Below are 21512 nucleotides of genomic sequence, written 5' to 3' on the forward strand. Positions count from 1 at the left end.
CAGTTTTCTTCCTATTCCCATTAAACATCTAACAAAATACAGATGGAAAATTATAAAGTGTACATGCTCTCTAATATTTTACCATTTTACTCCCTGTGTGAGTCTCAGGTACCAGGGCAGAGTTAAAGGTAAAGAGCACAAAAATCACAGCCAAACCCAGACTCACCCTTGAGGGCTCAGATCTAAAGAATCATCTCTGCTGTGCTGCAAGCTGGGGGACCCCAAGTCAGCTGCGGCATTCGTGGCAGCCGTGGCTGTTCCACTGCTGACTGACGTCGTGGACCCCAAGGATCCTGACCCATTCGTACATGCCTTTGGTGGACTTGTCAACAAAGACTCTGATTCTGCTAAGTGTTTTACTTGATGCATTACACCTACATAGTAACAGAGATTAAAAAGAGTTAGTTTTAATCAGGACTTGCCTCCCTCCAGTACAAAATCCCTAAATGCCAGCACTGACTTACAGGGAATGAATGAAAAGTACACAGCAAACAGAGAAAAAATTTAGGTGCCAGAGTTTTCAACTTGATTCCATTCAGAAAAGTAGTAGGCAAATTCAAAATTAGAGAAAGATATTCATACTGAAAGTCTTCTAATATTCAAAACCCAATCATAGGAAATTTAATACTAGAAATTCAAAATACCCATTATAAAAACAATAATCAATTACAGAAACGCACAAGCCACAGTGCACCTGTGGTTTGATAGCCAGAAGGGGAGAAAAAGACCTATAATCATTAGTTAACTTCAAATACTACATGAGACAAGATCACAGTAACACTGCGAGTAACACCAAGAAAAAGAACACCAGCTATGGAAAGGCGGTGATTTTCACATCCTTGGAAGTGTGTATGGAGAACTAAACAGGAAACTTATAAGGCTGGGGTTCATATCTGGGCTAGGATCACAGGAGGACGTACATAGGTGGAGGGTGGGGGAGGAGGTCCAAGAACTATCAAATTGTATGCGAAGTTGTGTGTCTGAATGTCAGTCCCTGTAAACGATATGCAAATCTGTGTGTCTGAACCTATGTGAGTGCATGTTCACACATTCACATTTTTCTTGGGAAAAATCCAGAGCTTTCTTTCCATCAGATCCTTGTTTTTAAAAATGCAAACTGCAAAAAAAGAGATGTCCAAATGAATTTAAACTTCAGGCATTCGTTCCACAATTATTATTTGCAGCAATCATATGCCAGACTATACTGAGGTCATACTGAGGTCATACTGAGGATACGACCATGGATAAGAAAAATGAACCTAGAGCACTTACTGAACTAGTGAGAAAGATACATTTTACAAGAAATTACAAATAAAGAGTAAATTGCTTATAAGGGAGAAACTATAGCGCTGCTGGAGTAGGAGGATCTAACAGAAGCCAGAAGTAAGGCAAGATCTTCAGGAATAAATGACATTTAACTGGAACCTCTGAGAATAGCAGGCCCAGCCAGACACAAAGCAGTAGAACAAATCAAGATTCCTCCATAAACCTCATAATGTATATGCTATATAAATATTCTGAGATGGGAAATTCAATCTGATGGCATAGTTGATACTCATACTGATTCATAGTTGATACTTTGAGTAAAAAAGTTAATACTTTACCTTTTTTCTCAAAGTAAAAAAAATCACTTTCGAAAAAGAGACCGATTCTGATATACTTCCAAATCAGAAAGGCTGAACAACTAAAAGTAAAAAACAACAACAAAAAGAACACCAAAAGCAAAATTCAAGATAATCTAAGGCTAAAAATAAGAACGCATATTAAACGTTTATGTGAGCCGAAAACACGTCTATTTGTAGATACACCTGATTTGTTAACCTTAGTTATTATCTCTGGGAAATGGACAGTCTGCCTTCTATTTCATATAAATACGTAGTATTGGATTTTCTGAAAACCCATTGTTATTTGAACAGAACTAATAAATGGTGAAAACCTCTTCCTATTTGATTCAGTACTACCACACTAATATGTCTATCGCATTCTCAAGACGTGAAGAGATACAGATCCAGCATAAGAAAAGGTGAACAAAAGAATAGAAAATAGACCACATGCAAAACGAACTAGGATTGTTGAAAAGATGGAAGATAAAGCTAAGGATTACTTCAGGGGAAAACATCATTATTTCCTATATCCTCAGAAGACTGAAGTATCCTAAAAGAACAAAAGAGATTTCTGTTGATAAGAAGGAACTTGCTTTAATATCTTGGCAGGTTTGAAAAGGATAAAACACGTGAATGAGTGATATAGTTGCATCTCTGAGGTCTTCAAGAAAAGAATGGAAAAATACCATGTCCCCAAGGCTGATTTCGACATTGAAATTCCTCAGATTAGAGGACTAAACCAATTGCATTCTGATTAATCCAAGCCTTAAAATATTCCATTATCTACATAACCAAGTATAAAATAATCTCTTTTACAACTGTTCTGATCTACTAATAGGATTCACTGGGAAAGAAAGTGACCTGACTTTTTCAAGGAATCTTTATGGGCAGATGCATATTATTGATATGAAAAGAAAAATCAACGATTTCTTCTAAACATGTCAAACACACATCAACACCCAAATCACTGAAGCTTGCTAAGTGTTCATCAACTGACAGTGAATCTCACACAACCCATATTAATAGATTTATAAAAGACACACTATGCGTACTTGAGCTATAAGCATGTAAATATCTTACATAAAAGGGAAGTTGAATTTTGTTCTATAGATTAAAACTATACCTCTACGGAAACACTATTCAGACTAAAAGATTAGCCATTAATTAATTACCCTGAATGACATTACCTTCTCTTCTGAAGTAAACACTAAAAATATCAGGTAACTTCTGCATTAGGATTTCTGCCATCTGAAGTGCTCCAACTACTATCTTCAGGTCTTGGCTTGATAGCATGGAAGCAATGTGACTAAAAAAAGAAAGTATTTGTATATAAAACATTTGTCTGAATTTGATAATTATTTTTGGCCAGACTACTTTAAATTTGAGAGCAAAATATATTAATTGTGAAACCAGTTCACTGCAACAATTTTTCTTAAATGCTCAACTTTTGCACTTAATCAAAGGTATGTGCGAATACAAAAAGATAACAAAGGGCTCAAGATACTCCAGATAACCTGTTTTGTGCATAAATTTTCTATATTGTTAGTTTAAAAATTTCTGAAATTACTTGGAGAGACTTGAATTTCTAAAATGTTTTCACTATTTTCATGAACACACCTTGAAACAGCGTGATTTTTCAGGACATCCTTCAGAAGTTCGGCATCCGCAAAATAAATTATCCTAAGAATTGCTCTAAGGCACTTATGTCTGACCGCAGGTCCTGCTGAGGAACTATACACTTCATAAAGAACACCAAATAACGTCTTAATGAAAGACTTAGCCAGTTCCGGATCCTCTTTCATAAGCTGTGCTCGAGCATCATCCTTCTTTAACTCTGAATATCCACCTGTCATCAAAAATGTACAATCCTAATGTTACAGACTTTAGAAACAAAAAAGCAAACACAAAGCATTTAAGTTGATTTATTTGAAATGCTATAAAAAATTTTTGGTTATAAAACAAATGAACTTATCTAATGTGATCAACTGGCATCTACGAAGATGCCAAAGGCAGCATTAGGACAAAATTTAGCCGGCTAGAAAACCACCAACCATTCTGGCCAGCTGAAGAGAACAAGGCACCACCACACTGTACCTCTTATTTTACTAATATATGTTCAGTGAAATACTGGGGATATTTCAGTATTAACCAGCTAAAACCACTGGTAAGAAATAAACAAGAGTTCAAGAAGTGGACAGTTGAGTATTTAGCTAGAAGCAATGGAAAAACAAGATGATCTGTCACTTTGGTTAGAAGGAATCAGGGGGAGGGGAAAGGTAACTGATGAAAAGTAAGCTCCAGACCAGGGGTTGGTGAAGAATAGTTCAAAGGCCCAATCCGGCCCACCACCTAATTTTATCAATAAAATTTTATTAGCATGCAACCATGTACATTTGTTTGCATATTCTATATGGCTGTTTTGGGGCTACAAGAGCGGTGCTTAGTACAGGGACTGTACGGCCCACATAGCTTAAAATACCTACTATCTGGCCCTTTTCAGAAAGCTTGCTGAGCCCTGCACTCTAAACCAGAGCTGTAAAAGCAACGGACTAAATCCCTGGGGAGACGGATAAATGTCTCCTGAAAAAAACCACAACCATCTATTCTTCATTAGTTACAAAGAGTACTCTCGGGAAAGTATAAAATAAAAAGTTGGAAAGAACTAGTGTGATGGGTGTGGGTGGATCTGAAGGTAGAAAAGGGATAATAGGATCAGACAAAAAACCCACTGGCAGGGGCCAGTGGGAGGGGCAGGCCGGCCCTTGGCCAAGTGGTTAAAGTTCTCCACACTCTGCTTCGGCAGCCTGGGTTTGTGGGTTTGAATCCCAGGCACGGACCTACTCCACTCATCAGTCATGCTGTGGAGACATCCCACATACAAAAAAATAGAGGAATACTGGCATAGATGTTAGCTCAGGGCTAATCTTCCTCAGGCAAAAAAAAAAAAAAGAGGAAGGCTGGCAAGGATGTTATCTCAGGGTGAATCTTCCTCACACACACACAAAAAAAAGACCAACCTGCTTAGGCCAATTGTGACTGGAGTCCAGGACACTGCAAATCATGTTAAGTAGAAAAATCATGGGGAAGATACCAGTTAGGCAATACTGGCTCATTCATCAATAAAAGCATATGAGAAAACAACAACAAATTAATTACTACCATGCACCTGTCTTAAGCTTAATAAAGACACTCAGTGAAACATTATTGCAAATATTAAGACAACACAGTACTACTTTTAACTCAAAAGGTACTTACTAGTGTTAGTATTGGCTAGGGGGTTAGGTTTTCTCTGAATGGCACGTGCTGTTCCCGTGTCCTCATTGATTTGCTGCATAGAATTAAAATCAATAGTATAAACTCGTCCCAGAGTGGACAAGCTTATCTCATCCTCACCGACCTGATGGGCTGCCTGAGAGCAAAGAGAGAGAAACCTTGAATATAAACATGGAGAAATTTATTAACTTAAGACACAGCAGGGACCCTCCATAAATGCTAACTTACATACTTATTTCATCAGGTTTTAGATGATGAAGTAACAGAATATAGAAAATTTAATAGTGCGGATGTGACAAAACTCATTCATTCAATAAATCTTTCTTTCTTAATTAAACACAAATATACACAACAGGCCCTATCAGGTCCCCCAAGACATAAATAAAAGGAAAATCCTGATGAAAGATCCAATCATGTAGAATTAGTGACATGAAGAAGACACTATTTGTATTAAGAAAGATTTTAAGACTTTGCTGATAGAAAAAAATTTGTTATCCATAAATCTTAGTATCTAATTCTTAGGTTAAAACATTATTTAGATCACAGATTCTTAGTAGTCCACCAAAATCCTCATTTAAACAAAACGAACCTATAAAATTATCCCTAGGTTAACAAAAAGACTTTACATTTAAATGATACTCTAAGACTGAAAGGGACACAAGTGAAACTGAGAAAGTAATCTCTACAGGTTGCATGCATTATACAACACACACTAAAATAAGACAGTTTGATTAAGACTGTTTGCTTGATTTTAGACAGTCTAAAGAAGTGACAAAATATTCATTCTTCTAACAGCCCCATCTATGGAATTCCTAGGTTGAATGGAAAACAGGACTCTTAAGAAATACAACAGAGTAAGCTAATCATGAAAATGTAATTATCGGGAAAATGCTAAAAAGAAGAATACTTAAGAGTTAGAGACCATGACCTGCTTACCACTGAGGCTAACAATGCACAAAAGACCAGTCACAGTTAACTTCCTCAGGAAAGCTGGCTCTGAATTTAGATAACTTCTTAAGAACTTCTGACTTTATAACATAAATCAATGGTTTCAAAGTTTTTCAAAATTTCATTTCCAGAACTAAACGTTGGAAGACATCTTTAAAGAAGAATGTCTACTTAAGAGTGATGTTCTAAAAAACTCAAATATCACAGGTTGGAATTAGAAAACATATTGACTTAAAGGTATCTTATATTGACTTAAAGGTATCTTATATATGAAAATATTAGTAAATGATGCACGGCATCTCAAATAATGCAGAGACCTAAACTTCCTAGGGCAAATATAGTCCTGAGAAATTTTTGAAATATTTCAGTGCAAACAATACGGACGTACGGAAATATCACACAGAAAACCACTGTCAATATTTTTGAGTATTTCTTTCCTTTGTATTAATCCTCTTTTCTCTTATTTTGCTGAGTTCCCAAGAATCACATAATTCTGAATATTGTGTTTTCATTTATCATATCCCATTTTATGTCATTAAAACTTATCCCATTAATGTCTGAATTATATACAAGCCTATGTATGTATCACAATTTACTTAGTTGTTTCCATGTTTTTGCTCTTAAAATAGCGAGAAGCCACTATTTGTATGTAAATCTTTGCTTTTGAGAGATTTTGTTTGGATAGGAGATAGAAGGGACTTTCAGAAACAAATAGCCTAACTCCTCCAATGTTTCCTTTCAGAAATGAGGAAACTATGGAACAAAGAACTGAAATTACTTGCTCCAAGTCAATCAGGTAGTTAGCAGCAGAAGCAGGACTACAACATCATGTTTTCTGACCTGAACAGAAATGAGGACCTTGTTCTCAGGAGACAAAATGAGAGAATCTTGAGTTAATTCAAAATTGAGCACATTTAACTACACATATCCACCTCCCCACGCCATCCCTACACCCACTCTCCACCAAAATAGACCTATTTAAACGGTACGATGAAACTACTACCTCAATGATCCGGCTGTCAATCCTGTTATAGGGATGCCAGAGGCCTCGGTCGTCGCGCCACTGCCAGATCGCACCATCTGTGTTCTGCGCGTTTCCCTTCTTCAGCATGGTATCAACTGCAAAAATGCCTTCTTTTGGTAAACATGGCATAAGTTCACTGAAAACAAAAAAGGTAATTATTTTAATAAGTAGCTTCCTAACCTATTAGTAAATGACAGGTCTCTAAGGTAAAATACCCTCATATAAAGCACAGTTATTGTTGGCCCAATCTTTACCAAATCAGCGAAGTCAGTTCATATAGTTCTTGAGGACTTCGTGGAACAAGATCGATCTGTTCCTGACAACTTCCATTGGAGGCACCACAGAGGAGGAAGTGAAGCGTTTCTGCAATGTCTGCAAAACCAAAAACAAAAACCAAAAGCCTAGGAAACTCGTTATATTACCTGATTTAAAAGGCAATCATTCCCTAAGATGGCAAAACAGTAAGAATTATTTTCTTGTAAAGCAATATACTACAGAAAGTAAAATTAAAATCCAAGTGAGTTGTAATAAAAACTTACTAAGAAGTTATGAAAATTTTTAACAAGCTCTTTCTAAAGACTTCAGCCTGAGTCCTAACATTCTAGCTGGACATCTAATCACAAATCCACCCCCGAGACTTCAGGAATCTTTTATCACTTTGCTTGAGGAGCATGGAGCTTTGGACAAAAGTACATTCAACATACACTTTAATCCTCAATTCAAGTATATTCGTATGTTTGTCTTTAATTCAAATATACTGAAAATGTGTGGTCAACAGGATAAATGTAACAATTCAAAGCATCTGAATAGTATCATATTGTGATTAAGTCAGTCATTACCTTAGAGGACATTAAACACGCCAACTTAATACAAAGATCAGTAAAACTTAGGGTAGAGACCCTAAGTTTCCATTCCCAGAAGACATCAGTTTATAAAGGAAGTGGCATGAAAACCAGTCTGATGTACTGACACTGTGAGTGGAGGAAGCTCCCAGCCTCCAGAGGTTAAACTAAAAATAGCTGAAAGTAAAGATAAGGCTGCATCTTTGTTGGCTGTGGTTGCGTGTGTTCCTCTAAACACTATACATATGCAAAATATACATACACATTCCACTGAAATGTTTTGCCAATAATCATTAAGTTCTGTTATCAAGAAAAGTATTCACCATTGATTTGGGATGAGCAGTGTGGATAGTTAAATCTCTGCCTCATAGAAATTTCAGTTTGAGTAAACATTTTTAAAATTTCTTTAAAAAGTATAGTTTTGCCAACTTTCCTAAGAAATGTGAGTACATGGCAATGGTATATTATAAGGATTCTTTAATTTTTTTCAAGAGATCAGAGGATGACGACACGTTTCCTGTGTGTTACTGCTGTAAAAGGAAAACACAAGTCCAGTGGCCTCTATATGATGAACATGTTGGCAGACTTCATGCAGCATGCAAAAGAGGTGAAAATATTCACCCTGTTCAAAGGAAAAGAATCCAAACTGTTAAAGCAAATGAAAGTTAGGCAGTGTTTTCCCAACCTGGTATTTAGGGAAATGCTGTGACACGTAGTAACAAAAGAGAAACTGTATTCAAACTTCAGGAAATGGTGGACTAGGCAAAATTCAAAGGGCTCCTAGGGATTTCAATCAGCAAAGTGCACTGAGATGACTCAAGAAAGAGTTAAACCTTTCCCAAACTTATCTAAGGCAGAGAGCACTTTATTCATGACACAAGCAAACAGTATTCTCTGGAAGACCAAGTTTGGGAATGACTCAATGCTTTAAGAGGAATCTTTTCAATGCTGAGGAATAAATCACCTCAGCCACAAGATTTTTCTCCAAACTTCCGTGCCATAGTGCTAATTCGCAAGAAATGCAACTAAATATAAAACTGAGTTTCCCCACAGAAAAGTAATATTATACTACTTAACATTCTATCTGAGGCAGTGAGACCAAAGGCTATTTTGTCAGTAAATATCATCACTGACTTCCAACATAATATCCTTGGAGATTAGAATTATGGATACGAAATTACCCACAATTACAGGTGTTCCATACGAAAGTGATCAATACTCTTTTAGCAATAATCACAACACATAGATGGTTTTCTGAGGCCCTACGTCTTTGGACATTAACTTGTGAAAACTAAGGTTTAAGAGAGGAATGCAACAGCAATATAGCAGCGTGATCAAACTATCTCCTGCACCTTGGGTAAGGGTGGGAACGCTTTAGAAATATTAAAGCAGCAAAGATGAGAGACAGTCATCTATGTAAGTAAATTTCAGCTTTTTGTGAGAGGAAAGCATTGTGGAATCAGATAAGCTCCTGGAAAATCTAACACGGACAAAAAGGACTACCGACAAGCAGAAGACAAGCAGTTACTGGTAACACAAAACTCCAATTTTCCTAATGAAGCATCATTACATAATTGATAGCATACAGAAAGCAATGATCTTGGGTCTTTAGCCCTAGAACCACCAAGGGTAAATTTTAATACACTATCAACTTTGAAAATCGTACGTAGGAAGCATCGCCATGTTGTCCTAACACAAATTTATTACACGTTAACATTTTTCTTCCTCTATTATCCAGTGGCTATGATATTAGCAATCTCTTCTACTTGCTTGACTTTTGTTGACTTTACTTATTAAAGAATATTTTAAAAAGAAGCCACTTTTCCTGCTTAAAGTAGGATAATAAAATAGCACTTACTTTGCTTCATAAGTTGTACAGCTAAAGTTGGACAGTTGGAACACATCAGAGAAAACATGCGGACCACCATTATAAACATCCCGGAACTTAAAATTGGTGGAGTCACTACCAATAGTTGTTGAACATTTGTAAGCAGATCTTTGGAGGCAACCTGCTGGAGTAAATTCTTGACAAACATAAGAAAAGGGAAATTGTTAGATCACGATTCAATAATTTAACAAGGTCATGAAAATACCACCCAAGACTAAGTGCTTACCTCCTCATGTTGGAAGTTGTCCACTAGGCGTGCAAAACAAAGGCAAGTGCTTTCTACTGACTTTTTGTCCTATTTTTTTAACAGAGGAAAATAAAGTTTATTAATATGAAACATTTTCACTGTCTTACATCACCACCTAATCTTCTTCCTAACCCCAAATTCTTCAAGGCCAGCTCAATCAGGTATAAGCTTTGAAAATGCACTGAGTCTAAGCAAGGTACAATCAGTAGTATCATGATTTCAAAGCAAAGAGAATCATACTGATAGAGCCTCTCTCTTCCATTAAGGCCCCAACAGATAAAAGCAAAGACACAGAAAAGGAACAATGTTTGGGCTTCTGTAATTTCAATACCTAAACAAAAATTATAATAAAGAAGAGAGAAACTTCCTACCATTCTAAAAGGCATTCCCAGGAGAAATGTTTAAAACATGCATATACTAAAAAGCCAGAAATACTTAAGTATATGTGTGTGAACCAGAAGTTTACTGATAATGGGAAAAACTAGGTGTAGATTTGCTATATTTACTATTAAAACAACCTAAAAATACTATTAGAGTGGCCTCATTGAGAAAACATTTGAAACAATCCTCATAAGAACGAAAAGAACAATTTAATGGTTTAACAAGAGTTTTGATGGAGCTTGTTTTTTCCTAATTGATAAATGGGCTTCAGATATAAAAGCCAGACCTGCTTGTGTAAAAATGAGAATAATTCTGGTATTATAAAAGCCCCATACTTTTGCAGTCACTGCTTCAGTCTAGAAATAGAGTGCTACAAGTAACCGTGGCCAATTATTTAACTTCTGATTCTCATGCCTTATTTCCAAAATAAGGTACTGAAACCACAGCTAACTAGAGAACATATTTCTAGCCCTCATAAAGCACAGGTTATCTCGGCCTACTAAGTTTTAAATAAATAAATAAATAAATAATGTATGGCACTACTTCTGTCTTGATCATCGAAGTAAAACACTCCAGAGTGACCCAATAATCATTATTTCTTCTATCTTATTCAAATCTCATACTTGACATATTCTATGTAACAAATTTTCCCAAGAAGATTTTAAGCACACTTTGTAAAGGTGATTTAAAAGTCAGTTTTCTAAAAATCTCTTTAGCAATAACAACACTTTAATTCCTCCCCCCCAGCCTCTGTAAGCCCTGCTTCCCACATTACAGCACCAGGTCCACTGATTTCGTTTCCTAAATGATTGCTCCTGCTCTTCTCCAAGCTGAGACAGCTGCAGTCTACATTTTTCATTTCATTTCTACTTGGGACACATTCTTGTCTCTCTTCTGATCTTAACCCATATCCCCCTTAGTCTTGTCTGCCTAACCCAGTGCCTTTCTAGAAAGCGTGATCTTTCCAAAAGAAAGTTCTGATCATATCACACAGTAAGCACTGTTTGCTGAAGTAACAAATTTATCCCTGAAAGTTAAAATAGTTGAAGATACCAAACACATGAAATACTATTCATTTCGGTAAATCCACCGAAATTTTATAAAATAATCTAATATGGTACATGACTGGATAACAAGGGAAAGAACATGGATCAGAACGTTTCCAATCTATATATCCAGTTGGAAGATTTAAAACTCTCCTTGAAATTGGCATTTTTAAAAATGTTTTATGACACATAAGATAGGTTGATATTTTACCTGATGGGTTAGCCTTTGGGTAAGCAATGGGAGGGAATCTGCCACAAAATGAAATTCATCTGGCGTGATACTCTGGCAGCAATTGGCTGCAATTGCTAGTGCATTTCTTTGGGCATTTATGCTGAAGAACTCTAGATACAGCAAGCAGTCTGCCAAACCACCCTAAAATATAGAAAACTGTTAAAGTGAAGAAATACCTTCTTATCAGCAATTTAAAAAAAAACAGCAGCACTAAAAAGTCCAGCACACCCCTCTGGAAACACCATGTGTACACACAGAGATTGCAATCTAGGAGCTAGTACAAATGTGGATCCAGAATCCAACAGTAACAACACTTACCGCCTGTAGAATGGCTTTACTGTGTCTACGTGATAACATCTCCAAGGCAGTCAAGGCTTGCTCTGCCACATCAATACACTGAATAACTTGCAGCTGGGAACACACAAATAGGTAACTTAAGGTTATCATTCAAGTTCTTTTCATTTATCTTCCACATGAATACACAGAGGATTTTCTCTAATTTCCATCAATCTATACTGCCTCTAACAAGAAACCCACCATGGGAAACCAGTGATTTATGAGCTTAAGTTATAACGTATAGCCAATATCATTTTCCTTCCAACTACTGTGCTCTGTTTAAGACAATAAAAAATGTTTTATATAGAGAATAAACTAAACGCAATTACATAACCTTAAATCTTTATATTTAAAACAAATGGGTTGTTTTACACAACAAATTTAAATGAGGTTTTAAATTTTATACCATATTCCAAGGTTATCACATAATGCAAATTTTATTGTGCATTAAAAAGAAAAAGGCCTTTAAGACAGACCAAAAACACAACCTACCACAGACTATAGGAAAAAATTTCCTTTCTTGATGACTCACTTTGTGACTTTGAGCAAGGCACACTGTCTCAGCCTTCTGAGCTCTAAAATGAGGGTATAAATAGCCATCTACCTCATTGGGATGTTTTCTGGAAATAATGAGATTATTTATAATCAAGTGCCTTTAAGTTCTTCTCCGAAAGACTTTATATTAAGGTGGTACTAGCTATTCTTGAAAAGCATAAAACTGAGTTGATTTTTATAAATGCTTCATTAGCATCAACTTTAAACCACTGGTCTGCTAAACATGAAATATTTTTCTCAGATCTCAGCTAAACAATATACTTTCATTAAATAATAAATGCTAAAAAATGTATTTTAAGGTGGCCTTATAATTTGATGTACTACCTTAGAATTCAGAAGTTAAGAGTTCTCAACTTGATTCCCCTATGCCTGCTTTCCACAAGTTGGGCACAAGCAGGATTACCTTTTCTAAAAAGACAGGAATTGCGTCTACAACAACAGCAGATGATCGAGGAAGTGCTTCCATCATGTATGTTAAGGCTCGACAAGCATGGTTCATCTAGAAAACAAGAAGGCATTTTTATTCAATAACGAATCACCATTTAAATTTGGAGTGTTTTAAAAAATACAGCATATACTTACAATATCAAAATTATGCTCCATCTGCAGTAATGTTATCTGTTAAAAAAGATTATAATAAAGTATTTTTAGAGAAAAGTCCTAGAAGAAGTATTTCTTCCTCTACTTCAACTGAAATGGAACGTATTATTCAAGACTTTTACCATACAAAAACAGTATCAAGTTAAAGCCTAGCATGCATACACAAGAAATGATTCTATTTATTAAGAGGGCATGGCTCATTCACTGTAGCTCTTGACTTGGAAATTTTGCTAGATAATCATCACCTGATGATCCAGGTCAAAAAGAAAGCCTTCCTGTCACCTCCAACCAACCCTTCTGGTACCTCTAATCCCCCTTCAGAAGCCCATTAACATGTCACTGAGGACTTAACAGGTGTTAATAAACAGGTAATACATAAAGGAACACACCAGCAATGCACTGACATTTGTTAACAACTGTCAGTAGAGATTCAAGACCATAGCTTAAACTCTTGTGAGTAAGCTTCTCTAAAAGTTGAGCTTAAGCATCACTTAACTCTGCTGTAAAATACACAGTAGTAAAGGATTTAAAAATATTGGTCATATCAGAAACTAATTATGCACCAATTAAAGCCCAACTTAATATAATTATTCTACAAATCCATGAGTGAGTTAAAGATAATATAAAAATATACACAAATATAAATATCTGATTTCATTTTATTTTAGTCTGTCTTGTGGAAAAGACCTTATGCAGATTTCAACGATGTTTTTCAAATGAGGGAATGCAAAACTGTCAGGGGCATACACTCCATTCTCCTGAAGCAGCCAAAGCTACCAAAGAAATGTCCTACTTGGGGAAGCAGACAATCATCACAATCTTCTGGTCTTCAATGGAAAATTTTAAATGCACTAACTTAAGCTATTAAGTACCCTTCAACTAAATGTCTATCTATAGTAATAGATATAGGATATTCTAATACAATACTCAAATATTTAATATGAGTGTCTTCTCAGCTCTGAATTATGCTGAACAAGTATATCTATATACCATAGGTTCTCCAAACTCTTTTTGTTAAACAACACACACATACACACACACTCATCCCCACATACCCCATTTCGGGGTTGAACAGTGCTCCATGTCTCAAATCACCTGCAATCAGTGACTTAAAACACCCAAGCTAAATTGAAAGGGCTTGCTAACAGAAAAAGGAACAAATTCTCTAGTTCTTAAGGGGAAATGTAACTTATAAGACCACGTTTGGGACGGACTGCTGTAAACAGAATCCCTTTCACCAAAATGACTATGGTCACACAAGTGAACGGTGACAGACAGATATATAATCACAATATTCACTTGTGATGAAAGATAAATCTGGACAACTCATTAACAACCGTCATTATTAATAGCATGAGCTGATTTGTGCAGGTCTATTAAGTACTTAAATCTAATCAACAAGCAGCAAATTAAGTAAACTGGACTATGGGTCAACATTTCTACCTGTATTTAATAGTATCTTTATTTAACTAATAAAAAACTGCATTTTAACAGTAGATAGTATAAGGTGGACATGTTCTTTGTGGCTACCTATTTTTTAATGAACAATAACAACAAAGTTTAAGTCAGATAACAGAAGCCAGCTATTGAAGAAATCAGTAATTTGAGCATGAATATTAACATAGGCAAAATGTCAAAGTACAAAAGCTAACATTGCTTTCATAAAACTTTCAGAAATTAATAGAGTGGAACTGGTAGGATTTGAGAGCTGGCTTTCATTACACGGAGGTCTAACAAGTAAAAGGTGAAGAAACTGTTCTATCCTTTATCACTCCCTGCCAAAGCCAAGCCAAGCCAAGCCATTCAATAAGTCAGAAGAGGCAGAATAGACTATGTCATCTTGTATTTGACTGGTCTTCATTCAGCTCTCTCCTTAACACTCAGCTCTCTCCATAATTCGATAATGTGATCAAATGAGACAATCTGATATACCAACCATAATTTCATTTTGTCAACTTTACGGATACATAAACAAAAACATGATATTTGTTTTTAACTTCAAGGTAAAATATGCTATGAATAAATTCATGATGTTTATGTTAGTCTTTTGTTAGTATTTCATTTCACACTTTAATTTTAATCTTAAAGTCTGGTCAATTTCTTTAATCTTGGACTAAGAATATTACCAAGCCATTATGCTCATGGGTCTACATTTCGTAATGGCAATTTATCTTCCTGTCTTCATATTAAAAAGCTTAAGCAATTAAGACATTAATAAATTCTAAATATCAACACACAACTGAGTTGAAAATCATTAAAAGACTTTTTTTTTTAAAGATTTTTTTTTTTTTAATTTTTTCCTTTTTCTCCCCAAAGCCCCTCCGGTACATAGTTGTGTATTCTTCGTTGTGGGTTCTTCTAGTTGTGGCATGTGGGACGCTGCCTCAGCGTGGTCTGATGAGCAGTGCCATGTCCGCGCCCAGGATTCGAACTAACGAAACACTGGGCTGCCTGCAGCGGAGTGCGCAAACTTAACCACTCGGCCACGGGGCCAGCCCCTCATTAAAAGACTTTTAAAATTGTTCTTCTATTATAAGTATTGCTGTTTGTTTTAGTTTGTCTTTGCTTAAAATAAAACATTTTAAGCTGGAAGGATCCGTATGGTATTCCGGCTCAACTGCTTCGCCATGCACAAAATTATCAAACATGAAATCTTTAGGGCCCAAAAATGCAACCTACCAGTGAGTTGCTTATTACTACCACACGTCTCACCAGTTTGAAAGAGAAAGCATGTAAGGTTTGGCATAGTAAGTCAGGGTATTACCTGACGGGGCTAACAACTTAATTTAAATACAATCATTTAAGTATCAAAGATGGGATAAGTAGTCACGAAGGAATGGTTTAAAAAGTAGTACTAACGCATCATTAGCAATCACTCACAGTATTTATAAGCATAAAATAAAAACACTAAGCCAAATTCTACAATCTCTTAGTTCTATCACATTTTAAAATTCGTAAGACAATAATCATGCTTTCAGTAAAAATATTGGCAGCAATCAAAGAAAAACTGAGGGAGATAAAATGAGGGGAAAACTCCATCTTACCAAAGCTGGAACAACACTCTTGACAGGAAACCCTCCCAGTGTCTCCTCATTTCCCATGACCAATAACTGACACATTTCAATAACTGCTTGGAGTTGCTGACTTTCATCACTTGCTTGTAGTCCCTGCAGAAGCTGCTGGGCCTTAGAACCTTCACAGGGGAAAAAAGAAATCATTATTTTTAAACATTTAAGAAAATTGTTTCTAGGTACAAGGTTAGACCCTACACGGTAGCTGGCTCCTTATCTTTTCTGGATCCCAATTAAAGGGTAGGTCTATACAACAGGGTGAAGACAGGCTGCTAATAATTCAAGACAGAATTAAATCAGTTGGATTTACTCTGCCTTAAAGTGATCTCATAGTTATTTATACATTTTGTCTTCTAATTCTTATCTTTTTAAATAAGACAAGTTGATTGGTTTTTAATAGCCATGACAAAAAACAAAATCCCTAAGATTAACATATACTGTTACCTTTAACACACCTGCTTTTAAAAGTGTGTATATATAGTGAGCCAAAGTTTCTGTAACAATAAAAACCTGTTAAACAATGATGCCCAGACTTCAGAGGAAATGCCTTATACCCCTAAATACTTGCATTAGAATGAATGGAATCCAAGTAACAGTGAAAGGGCAAGTAAATGAAAACAGAATAATGCATCTAACAAAAGAGAATGGAAAGAATGTAGTATTTTCTAAAAACAGCCAAAGATTGGCCTTTTCAGCTCCTCTCATTTCATGTGCAGATGCTGCTATCCCAGTTCTTTAGAGAACTTGTATGTTTAAGGCTCAATTTCATTGCCCAAACAACTGAAAAATGCTAAGACCCAACTCTCACAGGGAAGTTGTGCTGAACAAGACACTCAAAAAAAAAGTCTACAGATGTTTCAAATTTTCATGGACACCTGTCTACTTGTAACCATGATGAACTCAATTAACACTTAATAAATTTATACCTGACGTTACTTTCAAGCCCTTTCTCTTCTTATGCCTTTTCAGGGTATTCTTTGTGTATTGGATTTTTCCACTCCCACATCATTAAGGATTGAAACGCCTAGAAATGACCTATGTTTGGAAACTATCAATAAACATGGAATTCATAGGAAAACCGAAGTTTTTTATTTCAATTAGGTTCCAACGATCTTCCTGAAGGGCACAGGCCATTCAAAGTGATCCTCACAAGGCTTGTTTTCTCTATTATTTAAGACTGTGGCTAATGAGTTGCATAACTATGACTGCCTATCTTCCTTTAACATAATTAAGAATCTATCCAAAAATATACTGCAAGAAAGTCAAGCTTAGAGTGATAGCATCTTTAAAATTTTCAGCCTACATCATATCAGTTCCTGTTACAGCAGGCTTATCATTTTTGTGTTGAAATAATGTGGAAGACAAAACAAAATAAAGGAAAAGTAACTTGTGAAAACAAAAGAATCTTCAGTTGCTTCCAGATTCGTTTCGAAAGGATGAAACAGTTCATATAAAGTATGTACACCCTAATAACACAACCACCTAAAATAGGAAAAAGTGATACACAAGCCATTGGATGTCTCATAAACACTGTGGCTGGCAAGTCTAAAGACAGGGACCATTTCAGCACAATCATCACTAATACCACTGAACTTTGGGGAAATTCCTAAAAAGACCTTATGCCAAACTGAAAATGACAACAAAAAGCCAAAGCCATAATTTAGTCTCTGATATATGAAGAGAAACCAGATCCTAGATGAGTTGTTTTGATTTTAAGACCATTTTATTCCCTTAAAATTACTGAGGAGCCCCAAAGCACTTTTGTTCATGTAGTTTAAATCCACTGATATCTATTAAATGCATTTGGAATTTTAAAACTTTTAAATATTTTCTGATTCATTACATATTAATATTAAAAAATCTGTGTGGAAAATGACTATATGTTTAAAAAACAAAACCTTAGTGATAAGTAGCATTATTATTTTTTTGTTGCAAATTGTTTTAATGTCAGGATTAATAAAAGACAGCTGTATACTCACCTCTGCTTCTACTCTTAATCTGTAGCAGAATGTTATCTGAGATGAAGTATACCGGGGAAAAAAATGGGCCCTATTTCATCACAAAGATTATTAAAAAGATATCTTGATCAGTATAGACAATAAAATGAATAGCTTTGTTTAGCAAGGGCATCCTTATGTAAAAATGAAATTATTTTTACTAGGAGCATGTGGCAGGGAAGAACAGAACAACTGCTAGTTTGGTGCCACTGTTTCGATTCTTATTTAAGGTATTAGCAGTTTTACCCACCACAGCTTTTGTACTACCAGTTCAAAGATCAACAAAGAAGAAACGAAAAATGTTAGTAATTATTATTAGTTTTGACCTTATAGATTCAATGTAAGGGTCTCAGGAACTCCGCGGGAGTCCATGGACCACACTTTGAGAACCACTAACACAGATCAGAGGTTGGTAGCCAACATTTTCTATAAAGAACCAGAGAGGGGGCTGGCCCCGTGGCCGAGTGGTTAAGTTCGCGCGCTCCGCTGCAGGCGGCCCAGTGTTTCGTCGGTTCGAATCCTGGGCGCGGACATGGCACTGCTCATCAAACCACGCTGAGGCGGCGTCCCACATGTCACAACTAGAAGGACCCACAACTAAGAATATGCAACTATGTACTGGGGGGCTTTGGGGAGAAAAAGGAAAAAAAATAAAATCTTTAAAAAAAAAAAAAAAAAAGAACCAGAGAGTAAGTGCGGGCTTTGCAAGCCATAGGGTCTCTGATGCAACTATGCATCTCTGGCACCATGGCATGAAAGCAGACACAGATAATACGTAAATAGATAAGCATGGCTGTATTTCAATAAAACTTTATTTACGGTCAGTGAAATTTGAATTTCATTTAATTTTATAGGCACAAAATATTACTGTGTTTGAATTTTTTCTGCCATTTAAAAGCGTAAAAACCATTTTGAGTTCACAGGCTCGGGCTGCATAAAAACAAGCAGGAGGCTGGATGTGGCCCTCGGGTAGTTTGCCGACTGCTGATACAGAGGGGAAAGAGAACCCACAGTACTGCAGGGAATCACAAGAAGCTGATGCGTGCAACTGGATTGGCCCCACTGGACATCTGCTGAGTTCTGGAGCTATGAAGAGGGCTGGGGACTGAGTCACAAGTTTCAGTAACAAAGAGTAAGAATTCCTGCAGTCTCATGGTGCTCAGAAGACAAAGTCCCCGGGGAGGGAGGAGGCCTGCCTCAAACACACTCAGCCAGTGTCCCTACCCCAAGACAACCGCCCCATTTTCAAACTGCATAATGAATAAAGTCCAAGTAGACAGACACTTGCAAGGTTCTGAATCAAAACCCTGGGAGGTTCACAACAAAGAAAGAAGGATGAGCCAGAGGTGGAATGAGTCATACAAAAATTATAACTCTGCTCAAAACAAGTTAAGGCTCTGACTGGAGCAAAGTGATCAGCTTATGACCCTTCATGTTTAATACAGAAAAAGACAAAACCCTCCCTGGTAGAAAACACTACTTGAGGCTCTTCGCTTCATCTATACAAAATGTCTAAGACATCATCAAACAATTACCAGACATATGAAGAGGCAAGAATATGTGACTGATAAGAAGGAAAAAAAGACAACAAAAGCAAATCAACAACACGAAAATTAAAAGACATGTATTTTATAATGATGATTAATAAAATGAAAATAAAGGATGGACAAAATGGGTTAGAATGTAAAGAATTTCAACAAAGAATTAGAATCTATAAAAAAATCAAATAACTGGCTAGAACTGGAAAACAGTATCTAAAACCGAAAACTCATTGATGGGTTTAACAAAAGACTGAAGAAGACAGCAGAAAAAAAATTAGTGACTTTGAAAATTGGTCAAGAGAAAGTTTTCAAACTGGGCAAAAAGAAAAAATACTGGGAAAAACAAGAACAAAAATAAAATAGAGCCGGAGAGGCATGCTGGATGAAGTCCAAAGTCTGAACATGTAGGATCTTGATACGCCCCAAAGGAAGGGGAATATTTGAAGAGATAATGAGATAACAGAAACAATATGTGAAGAGATAACGACCAAGAATTTTGCAAAACTGATGAAGGTATCAACTTACAGATTCAAAGGCTCAGTGAAACCGACACAAATTAAAAATGAAAGAAAAGATCACATAGGCCTAATACAGTCAAACTATCAAAAATTAGTAATAATTTGAAAAAGCACACCTTAAAAGAGGCCGGGGAAAAAAGACGGTGCCTTGAGAGGGCAACTGTAAGACTTTTAAACAGAAACTATGGAAACCACAAGACATTACAAAGTGCTAACTGAGGACTTTACACCTGGGGAAAATATCTTTTAAAAATTAAGGCAGGGGTCGGCCTGATGGCACAGCGGTTAAGTACCCATGTTCTGCTTCGGTGGCCTGGGGTTTACCGGCTCAGATCCTGGATGCAGACATGGCACCACTTGGCAAGCCATGCTGTGGTAGGCATCCCACATATAAAGTATAGGAAGATGGGCACGGATGTTAGGTCAGGGCCAGTCTTCCTCAGCAAAGAGAGGAAGATTGGCAGCAGATGTTAGCTCAGGGCTAACCTTCCTCAAAATAAATAAATAAAAATTAAGGCAAATCACGGGCCAGCCCGATGGCATAGTGGTTAGGTGCATGCACTCAGCTTCAGCAGCCAGGGGTTCGTGGCTTTGGATCACGAGTGTGGACCTACACCCCACTCAGCAAGCCATGTTGTGGCGGTGTCCCACATACAAAATAGGGGAAGATTGGCACAGATGTATGCTCAGGGCCAATCTTCCTCACCAAAAAATAAATAAATAAAAAAATTTTTTTTAAAGGTTAAGGCAAATCAAGGATTTTCAAAAGCAGTCCTTCACTATATGGAAAAAAAGTTCTTCAGGCTGAAGGGAAACAATCCCTGATAGAATAAAGGAACCACAGGAAGGAATTAAGAGCACTGGAAATGGTATATATGTGGGCAAACATAAAAGAACATGGATGTTCTAAAACAATTATGTCTTACTGTGTTTATAACACACATTTAAGTAAAACAAACTAAAACAATAGCATATATGATGGCAGGAGATAAAAAGAGTTAACTTGTAAGGTTCTTGCACTGTTTGGGATATGATAAAATATTAATAAAAGGTAGGCTATAATAAACCAAGGGTATGCATTATAATCTCTAGGGTAACCACTGAAAGAAGTATACAAGAATATATAACTAAAAACGTTAGCAGCAGAAGAAAAAATGATGCCATCTTGTTGTGATACATGATGTGGAAATGCAAAATGGTCCACCTCTAAAAGAGGCTGGTTTACAACATCTGCCAAAATGTTGTATGCATTTACCTTTTTATACCTCCCTTCTAGAAATCCCTCTTCTAGAAATCTACTCTAAAGATAACACAGGAAAAAACAGGAAAGCAGTATTTCATTGCAGCACAACCGAGACTAGAAATAATCCAAATGTCCAACAGGAAACTGGCTAAATAAACTGTAGATC

The 21512-nt window shown here is 36.3% G+C and overlaps 1 protein-coding gene across 50 annotated transcripts in view; it reads right to left on the minus strand.

Annotated features, from left to right (window-relative positions):
* TRIP12 (thyroid hormone receptor interactor 12) overlaps positions 1 to 21512 on the minus strand; it is a 141165-nt gene that overhangs the window by 31885 nt on the left and 87768 nt on the right. For 21 of the 50 annotated variants that reach the window (XM_070620008.1, XM_070620004.1, XM_070620012.1 and 18 more), the window contains 13 exons: positions 16021 to 16169; positions 12959 to 12994; positions 12780 to 12875; positions 11804 to 11896; positions 11465 to 11626; positions 9806 to 9874; positions 9550 to 9715; positions 7104 to 7221; positions 6829 to 6985; positions 4860 to 5013; positions 3222 to 3450; positions 2792 to 2910; positions 167 to 374 (listed from right to left, as the gene is read on the minus strand). In XM_070620008.1, the coding sequence (XP_070476109.1) occupies positions 167 to 374; positions 2792 to 2910; positions 3222 to 3450; positions 4860 to 5013; positions 6829 to 6985; positions 7104 to 7221; positions 9550 to 9715; positions 9806 to 9874; positions 11465 to 11626; positions 11804 to 11896; positions 12780 to 12875; positions 12959 to 12994; positions 16021 to 16169 (1756 nt within the window). Of the gene's footprint in view, positions 1 to 166; positions 375 to 2791; positions 2911 to 3221; positions 3451 to 4859; positions 5014 to 6825; positions 6986 to 7103; positions 7222 to 9549; positions 9716 to 9805; positions 9875 to 11464; positions 11627 to 11803; positions 11897 to 12779; positions 12876 to 12958; positions 12995 to 16020; positions 16170 to 21512 lie in introns of all 50 variants that reach the window. The other 29 variants (XM_070620026.1, XM_070620025.1, XM_070620002.1 and 26 more) reach the window with 2 other exon arrangements.

The sequence above is a fragment of the Equus przewalskii genome, chromosome 5 (genome assembly GCF_037783145.1).
Source record: "Equus przewalskii isolate Varuska chromosome 5, EquPr2, whole genome shotgun sequence".
Taxonomy (NCBI): Eukaryota; Metazoa; Chordata; class Mammalia; order Perissodactyla; family Equidae; genus Equus; species Equus przewalskii.